The sequence below is a fragment of the Babylonia areolata genome, chromosome 6, assembly GCF_041734735.1.
Source record: "Babylonia areolata isolate BAREFJ2019XMU chromosome 6, ASM4173473v1, whole genome shotgun sequence".
NCBI lineage: Eukaryota > Metazoa > Mollusca > Gastropoda > Neogastropoda > Buccinidae > Babylonia > Babylonia areolata.
The window spans coordinates 50,786,523-50,796,009 of record NC_134881.1 but is presented as its reverse complement, the minus strand read 5'-3'; the positions used below and the strand labels follow the sequence as shown (position 1 = coordinate 50,796,009).

Here is a 9,487-nt window from a genome sequence, read left to right as displayed (position 1 = left end):
CGGTACAAACAATAGGCTTTCATGACAGAACCATACTCTTTGTTGATGCTTGTGTGTGTTTGTTTTTTTGTTTTTTTTAACTCACTCAGTACGTCCAGTCCTCTCTTCTCCTCTACACAGACCCCTAGGATGTCCAGTGGGTGTCTGAATGACCCAACCTTTAGCTTCCGTCGTCAGAATTGTGGTATTCTTTGTCAACATTCACCTCTTCAGTTTTAGAGTCTTTCGCTTGCAATATTTTGATGATGGTAACTGGGGTGAAACGCTGTTAACGTCGTCTCTTTCGCCATTCGTATGGAGAGAGTTAAAGGGAAACGCGCAGATAACTTCAGCCATAAATGGTTCCCAACCCTAACCACCAGGCACAATAAGCAGTCTGGTCAAGCAGTATGATAAATGTTTTCAGTAGTATAGCTTTGAGTATTCTGGATACATATGCAGAAGAAATCAGAACTCAGAATCAAAAGTTGGACTTGTTTGTACATTTCAGCGATTCCACATCATCTTCCACAGTACAGCTGGCACTGTACGTAAGTCTTTGGTTGGTCAGGCTGTGAGTGAACCGAAATCACAGCTAAATCCAGGACTGCAGTGCTTTGCACAGGTACCTTCTTCTTCTTCTTCTTCTGTGTTCGTGGGCTGCAACTCCCACGTTCACTCGTATGTACATGAGTGGGCTTTTACGTGTATGACCGTTTTTACCCCGCCATGTAGGCAGCCATACTCCGCTTTCGGGGGCATGCATGCTGGGTATGTTCTTGTTTCCATAACCCACCGAACGCTGACATGGATTACAGGATGTTTAACGTGCGTATTTGATCTTCTGCTTGCGTATACACACGAAGGGGGTTCAGGCACTAGCAGGTCTGCACATATGTTGACCTGGGAGATCATAAAAATATCCACCCTTTACCCACCGGGCGCCGTTACTGAGATTCGAACCTGAGACCCTCAGATTGAAAGTCCAACGCTTTAACCACTCGGCTATTGCGCCCGTCTGCACAGGTACCAATTTCTGGAAGAAGAAGGTTAAAGGAAGCCATCCAAATCAAGACGAGAAGACCTGGCCTTAACCTTGACACCAGCCTCAGTATCAATATCAGTAGCTCAGGGAGGCGTCACTGCGTTTGGTCAAATCCATATATGCTACACCACATCTGCCAAGCAGATGCCTGACCAGCAGCGTAACCCAACGCGCTTAGTCCGGCCTTGAGAAAAGATGAATAAATAAATAAAATATAAAAAAAATTAACCAAAACAAAAAAAACAACAAAGAAATAAATATGTAAAAAAGAAAAACATAAAAATACTACTACTTCTAATAATAATATTTAAAAGGCGCAAAATCTTGATTAAGTCAACTCTAGGCACACACATACACACACACACAAATGATGATAAATAAGCAAATAAATGTAAAACATGCAGACACACGTTCACACATAAACATGCATAACAGATATGCAACAAATATGCAGTTTCACAGACAGGAAAGCACGATCAAATACACATAAACGTACATGAGCACCAACACACACACACACACACACACACACCGTCTATGAACTGTCCTGGAATGAAAATTCTACAATTTGTATCGTATGCGATTGTAGATATTGATTAGGTTGGGCAAACCTGGATGTCGCAAAGAAGGGAGATAACAACATGCATACACTTTTTCTTTTCCAGTTCAACTCTGGGGAGTTCATGGCCTTGGGGGCTTCCATGCCATATTCATGCAGAAAAACGCAGGAAATAATATACTGTTTTTCCTCAAGTTACTTGTGGGCGCATACAGAAATACTGTACAAGTCAGTTACCTTTGCTTGCGGTTTGTACACAAAGTATAATTATTATGTAGGAAGGTGAAGCATGATTTAATGTGATGAAATTTGATGCCAGTGCACTGCTCAGGGGCAGGGCTAAGTGAGTTCATAACACACACATGCACACACCTTTTAAACACACACGCACACACACACACACACACACTGTACATACGGAGGCACATGAACAAAGACATTAACAGCAAGATGTTATCTTGGTCAACGCACTGTTACAGTGATGAAACATGCATAGTAATTATACAGACCAGAAGACTTCGGTCCCACGTATGGAAACAGAAAACAGCAAATAATCCACTGTCGGCTGAGACTTGATGTGAAGGATTTGAACCATGACTTCAACAGTTTCAGATTCAGTTTCAGTTTCTCAAGGTGGCGTCAGTCACTGCATTCGGACAAATCTATATGCGCTCAGTACAAAGGGCCACATCTACAAGGCAGATGCTTGACAGCAGCACAACGCAACGTGCTTGTCAGGCCTTGAGTGCATGCTAATATATTTGTGTACCTATCAGAGTGGATTTCTTTTTACATATTTTTGCCAGAGGACAACACTCTCGTTGCCTTGGGTTCTTTTTCAGTGCGCAAAGTGCGTGCTGCACACGGCCGGGACGTCAGTTTAACTCACTCAGTACGGCCAGTCCTCTCTTCTCCTCTACACAGACCCCTCGGATGTCCAGTGGGTGTCTGAATGACCCAAACTTTAGCTTCCGTCGTCAGAATTGTGGTATTCTTTGTCAACATTCACGTCTTCAGTATAAGAGCCTTCCGCTTGCAATATTTTGATGATGGTAATTGGGGTGAAACGCTGTTAACGTCGTCTCTTTCGCCGTTCGTATGGAGAGTGTTAACGTTTCATCCGAATGACTAGACGCTCAGTTTGATTTTCAAGTCAAACCTGGGAGAAAGGGCGAGAGCGGGATTCGAACCCACACCTTCACGGACTCTCTGTATTGGCAGCTGAGCGTCTTAACCATTCTGCCACCTTCCTCCTTCTTGATGTGAACTATTTGAACCACGACCTTAAAAATCAAATCATACAGACCGAATTTCTCGTCTTTTATCTGTACTTAGTCCCCAGAAAACAGTTCAATATATATTTTTCTCCACTGTCCAAATCATACTGTAATAATAATAATAATAATGGATACTTATATAGCACACTATCCAGAAATCTGCTCTAGGTGCTTTACAAAAACGCTTTCGTTAACATAATACATCATATCTATGTTACATACACACACCAAAATGTGACTACACACACACACACACACACACACACACACACACACACACGCACGCACGCACACACACACACACACACACACACACACACACACACACACACACACACACACACGCTGCATACATACATTTTAACATACATGTGTATCTAACAGCTACCCTAGCACATACGCACACATAGGCAGGCACAAACTTACATAAACACACGCACACGCACACACAATACACATTCATATACATGCATGTAGTTATGTACACATACATATGTATACACACATAGTCAAGCACAGCTAACGCAAAGGAAGTGGACCTGCCACAATTGAACTTATTGCTGAGGGAAAAGGTGAGTTTTGTACACTGTACACTGGACAAACTTCATCCACAACCTCCCACCAGATTACATCAGCAACGACAACAAAAAAAAGTGACAAATTTATCTTAGAATCAAAACTCTTCGACAATTCATCGAAAGCAGTTTTTGTTTACATAATATGTGTTGGTCCCCGTCTGGTGGCCATTACTGATGTGATTACATGCCCCAGCTGTTGTTATTGATTTCATCTGTATCTCTCTTGTGTGTGAGTTAGATTCCTTGTGATTGTGTGTTGCCTCAGCTTTCTTCTTCGTTCCTGGGCTGCAACCCCCACGTTCACTCGTCAGTGTGTACACGAGTGGTTTTTTTTTTATGTGTATTACTGTTTTTACCCCGCCATATAGGCAGCCATATTCTGTTTTCGGGGGTGTCCTACCTTTCAATGCCTGTGCTCAGCAGAACGGTATAAATACTGTCTCCAGGGAAAAGCTCAGCTCAGTACGACAGGGCTCTTGTTTTTTTGTTTTGTTTTTCTGTTTTTCCCAGTCAGTTAACATCTTTACATCTTTATTGCTGGCAACAAGACACCTCTCGTATTCCTTGTTTTGGCCTCACTGATCGCCCGGGTCACTCACTGAGTCTGTTTCTTGTTGACTCTCCGGGTTTTGAGTGTTGATCATGACGGGCGCAATAGCCGAGTGGTTAAAGCGTTGGACTGTCAATCTGAGGGTCCTGGGTTCGAATCACGGTGACGGCGCCTGGTGGGTAAAGGGTGGAGATTTTTACGATCTCCCAGGTCAACATAAAGATTATGTGCAGACCTGCTAGTGCCTGAACCCCCTTCGTGTGTATATGCAAGCAGAAGATCAAATACACATGTTAAAGATCCTGTAATCCATGTCAGTGTTCGGTGGGTTCTGGAAACAAGAACATACCCAGCATGCACACCCCCGAAAACGGAGTATGGCTGCCTACATGGCGGGGTAAAAACGGTCATACACGTAAAAGCCCACTCGTGTGCATACGAGTGAACGCAGAAGAAGAAGAAAAGGGGGGGGGGGGGGGGGGGGGGCAGGGGAGATGAAATGGCGGAGCAAACCCGTTTAAATGTTCTTATAATTCATTAGATAAAAAAGAAAGGTAAAAATGAGTGGATCCCGTGAGAGGGGACTTCACTGAGTTTTGACCGAATGGTGTGTCTTGGTGGCAGCAAGACTGGCAATGTATGTGGAGTGATCTTGTGAGAGGAGACTGACCCAAAAAGATTGTGTGGGGTGTCTTGGTGGCAGCAAGTCTGGCAATGCATTTTTTTTTAAGCGCTGAATGGTAGGCCCCCCTTTCATAACAGCGACATAAGAATCAGAGGGTTGATTGTGGTCACTCTACGGAAGAAGAAGAAGAAGAAGACCGGCCCCGCCCTCTCTGGTTCCAGTTCGGAAAGGCGGGAAAAAGTTCTTCGTGTACGTCTTTGTGACACTGATGGTGTGTGTGCCCTGTGAAAGGAGGCCTACCTCGTCGGCAACTCCAATCAAGGTCTTCCGCTTGTTCGGTGAATGAGTGTGTCATGCCAGGGATGCCCCGCGTGTTCCCCTTCTGGGCGGTCTCCTTCAAGACCAAGTCGATGACTAGCAATGAATGACTAAATAAATAAATGAATAAGTTCTGTTCAGTTACTCAAGGAGGCGTCACTGCGTTCGGACAAATCCATGTACGCTACACCACATCTGCTAAGGAGATGCCTGACCAGCTGCGAAAGTCAGGCTTTGAGAAATAAACAGATATAGGCCTATAATTAAAAGGTTGGTGACCAGACGCCGGGGGGCCCGTCTCCCACGTGGCTGTCCTGGCAGCAAATCGATGGTCACGTTATACCTGCTGCTACAGTCAGTGAAGGTGGACCTGACACGACCAGCTGTCAGTGCGCAGCGTCTGGATGATGGCAATTATCTTTGATGAACGTGACAAGAACTGTTGACTGGGCAGTCTGTTTTGTCAGGCACGACGCCGCGTCAGCAATCGGGAACCAACAACAAATGTGTCAGTTTGCCACTGAATTTATGTATCCTATCACCTGCCTGCCGCCAGCACTTTCTCGGTGGACCATATGTCTTTGACTGTAAACAGTAGCTCGAGGACTTTGCCAATGGGTGGGCGGTTGTGCGCGTCAGCGCACGTTTGTGGGTGCTTATGCGGGTGCAACGTATTTTTGCTGACAGTGGACAGATTTGCTTCTTTAAAAATATTTTTGTTATCATTTTATTTTATATTTAGTGATTCAACTACAATGCCCATGGTGATTTTGTTAAGTGTTTGAAATTTTCCATTAGAATTTGACTTCAAGCTCAACCTCCTTTACTGGGTCTCTGTTGCTTGATATGAATGATTGTGGAATATATGACTGATTCCTTCTCCACTTCTGAATTTCGTAAAGACCATCAGCAGATTCCAGCCACACTCGCGAAGGACTGCTAAGTATACTGCAGCGCATTGGTGACAATTTCAGCATGACTGAATTGTCTATGTTTATAGTTTGTTGGTCCCATCCCCTGCGTACAAGTTGGCTACTGCCCAGTGAATGCAAGGACATTTCTTCCATTACTAAAGTGAAATTATCTATCTAGTTTGCGTGTTCGGCTGGATTTATATACATGAAACCCAAATGAATTTGTTTTGTTTTGTTTTTTCAAATTAATTTGGATCCAGATTGATTCAACGTTATTATAAGCACGAGGCTCAACACGTTTAAACTGAATACTGTGGTCTTTGTGGATTATACTGTAGCCTGGTATTGAAATTTCCGAGTCAGAGATATGTGCTGGTAGGCGAGATTCAGCAAAACCAAAAACATGAAAGTGTTTCCCCGAGTTAGTTAAAATATGAGACACATCTGATAATTTATTGAATAAGTGATTAATATTTAGAAACCCAACCCGAAGACCACCCTTGGATGGCCACAAATCCAGAGTATGTGACATAATTTACGGGAAAAAAAAGAAAAAAAGAGATAGCGAAAAAAAAAAAAAAAAAAAAAAAGCAGCAAAAAAAGCAGCAAAAAAAAAAAAAAAAAAAAAAAAAAAAAAAAAAAAAAAAAAAGCAAAAGTAAAACAAAATAAGACAATGGATAAGGAATCAAGAAAAGGGGATGATGTAATATGAATGCAAACGTGCCGGAAAAACTACAAAAGTGTGAAATAGTTTTTTCTTTGCTGTTTGACAGTGAAACAATATCCGCGTTGCACTGCAGCAAACAACACCATGGGTCATTCAGGGGATGATCAATTTAACCAGTGTTGTCATGTGAACCACAAAACAAAATGTGAATCGCAAAGCAAAATCCTCAAAATGTGAAACAAAACGTTATAGAGGTCTAGCAATATGTGGTTCCATTGAACTGAAAAAAACTTCCCACACGTGCGCGTATAACTGAACACACACACACACACACACACACACACACACACACACACACACACACACACACACACACACACGGCACACACACACACAGATCGGTTCAAAGGTTCCGAGGGTTAACTTCATCATTTACTGATTCCGAGAAACCCGATTTGAGAGAGAGAGAGAGAGAGAGAGAGAGAGAGAGAGAGAGAGGTTGGTAGGGGGGGTGGGGGGCCAAGGGGCGGACAAGACAAGACAAAATTATTTATTTTCGATGATACACAATACTACATAAAGTCATAAAACTGATGTGGAATAAAAATAAGATACATATAAAGAAAAAATAGGAGAAGAGGAGAGAGAGAGGGGGGGAGAGAGAGAGCTTTTTTGTGTCAGATCTGCTTTGACCGCAGTCTCAGTATGTACTGTAATTAACTGAATCTATTTTTTTTTATAATAAAATTATTATTTATTTATTTATGTACGCTTATAGTTGACTTCATCAAGATTTTGCACCTTATATATATTATTATTACTGATTATGAGTAGTAGTTCCCCTTTTTTTTCTCAAGGCCTGACTAAGCGCATTGGGTTACGCTGCTGGTCAGGCATCTGCTTGGCAGATGTGGTGTAGCGTATATGGATTTGTCCGAACGCAGTGACGCCTCCTTGAGCTACTGAAACTGAAACTGAAACTAATGTATGCTGAGATGGTCCGAAGCCAGAAGTCGTGGGAGACGGACAGACGGCACACTCGGCTAACTAAAGCATGGAACTCCTCTTCAATTGCACTTCAAACAGGAGAGCCGCATGAACACAAAGTGCACGATAATGCTAAAAACTGGTTGACAGTCGAGCGGTGGAACTACCCCCCCCCCCCCACCCCCCCGGCCCTCTCTTTCATGTTTTTCACACTGGAAATTCCTACACTGACAAAACCGTGGCAACCAACCTTGCTGAAGTGGTGTGCTTCGAATATTTCACTATGCTGGAAAAAGTTTAAAAAAAGTAAAAAAAAGAAGAAATTTTCAATGAGACGCACATGAATAACTGAGTGCTCGGGTAATGTCGCATAACATACTCAGGTGAGTCAGGTTAGTACAAGACTTCAGAGCGTTAAGGAAATCGCTGACACAAAACTATTTTTGATTTTCAACAATGAATGTAAAGTACGGCTGAACGTTATTGTGATTTTGAGTGTAAGTACAGTGTTTTTTTTTTTTTTTTTTTTTTTTTTTTTCCAAGGGAACATCATTTAAACAATTTCTGTGCTGCCAGTGATCAGCCAGCATACAGATACATAAGTATGGGGGTACAAAGTTGTAAAACCAGATTCCATTTCATCTATAAATACAAATCAATAAATCTGTTAAATAACTGCCTGACACTCCTTTTGAAAAGTGATACCTGTTGGTCAATGACCTGGCCCCTTCTCCCCTTCTCATTCAATCGTCACACAGAAGGGGGCGTGTCTCATTGCCGTCTCTCGGTCACAGACAACCAATCAATACGATCCATCTGGCGTGTGCCCTCTGCTTTCGTCTTCGCTTTGTAAAGTCTGTTAGTGATAAAAAAATTAAAAAGCAAGTAAATATGCAGGCATTAATTTAAGATATATGATGAAAATACCGTTGGTTATGTATAATTTTTAAAATGGTTAGTCCTTTTGTATTTCTTCCCAATGAACTTATCGGGAGGCATTTTCTGCTGATCCCATTTTTGGACTGCCGGTCCACGAGTGTCGGCAAAGAGTGATATTTTTTGTGTGCCATTTCTTGACTGTGATGGTCCCTCACAATGTTTCGAATCCTTATTCTGCGATTGATTCATTATGTGCTTGCTTTGGGGGAATTCACATTTGGAATCTTCAAGTTATTCCCTCAGTACAAATCCATTTTTGCCCCAAAACAGCACGCCTCAAAGGTTGAAGCAGACGCCAAGAAACTTTCGAAACTCCCATTGCACATTGGCATGGTAGTGGTCGAAAATGATTTTTCGATAAAAGATTTGGCGAATATGATCGTCTGGTCAGTTACCATGGGGATTTCTCACATCAGCGTGTATGACATGAACGGTATGACTGGATATAAAGATACAAAGATGTGCATTTATTTGACTTCCAAAATTCTGATGAAATCTTGTGTTGCAAACAAAAAATGTGTAATTTCAAAATTACCGATTTTGTGTGGACACTTGTATATATGTCATTGATTATGTAAATGTGTTTATCATTGATTGATCAAATAATGTGATATATATATATATATATATATATATATATGCATGTATCCTGTGCGTATCAACTGTCATTCCTGTGGACGTGTGTATATGTTTGGTATGTCTTCTATTTCTATAATTTGTATATTGCTCTTTGTTACAACAGATTTCTCTGTGAGAAATTCGGGCTGCTTTCCCTAGGGAGAGCACGTCACTACACTGACAGAACCACCCTTTATTCTGCCTGCAATTTTATGTTTTCCTATCATTCTATAAACTGGGTGCATACAACCACAAAATAGAAGCTCACCAAAGAAAAGCTCACCTGTTAACAAGTGACTGCACACAGTATGTGTCTTAAACTATCAAGACCTAATTACCTGTCTCTTCCGATACCTATCATTAGTACATCACTACATGTCTGTTTGGACATATATGCATGCAAAGGTGGATGGATATGTATATATGCATG

General features: G+C 41.9%; 1 protein-coding gene across 1 annotated transcript in view; it reads left to right on the top strand.

The window, feature by feature from the left end:
* Positions 1-8,578: 8,578 nt before the first annotated feature.
* Positions 8,579-9,487, top strand: part of LOC143283430 (dehydrodolichyl diphosphate synthase complex subunit nus1-like) — a 12,185-nt gene continuing 11,276 nt past the window's right edge. Inside the window, exon 1 of the mRNA XM_076589666.1 lies at positions 8,579-8,872. Coding sequence (XP_076445781.1) covers positions 8,596-8,872 — 277 coding nt within the window. The 5' untranslated portion in view covers positions 8,579-8,595. The remainder of the gene's footprint in view (positions 8,873-9,487) is intronic.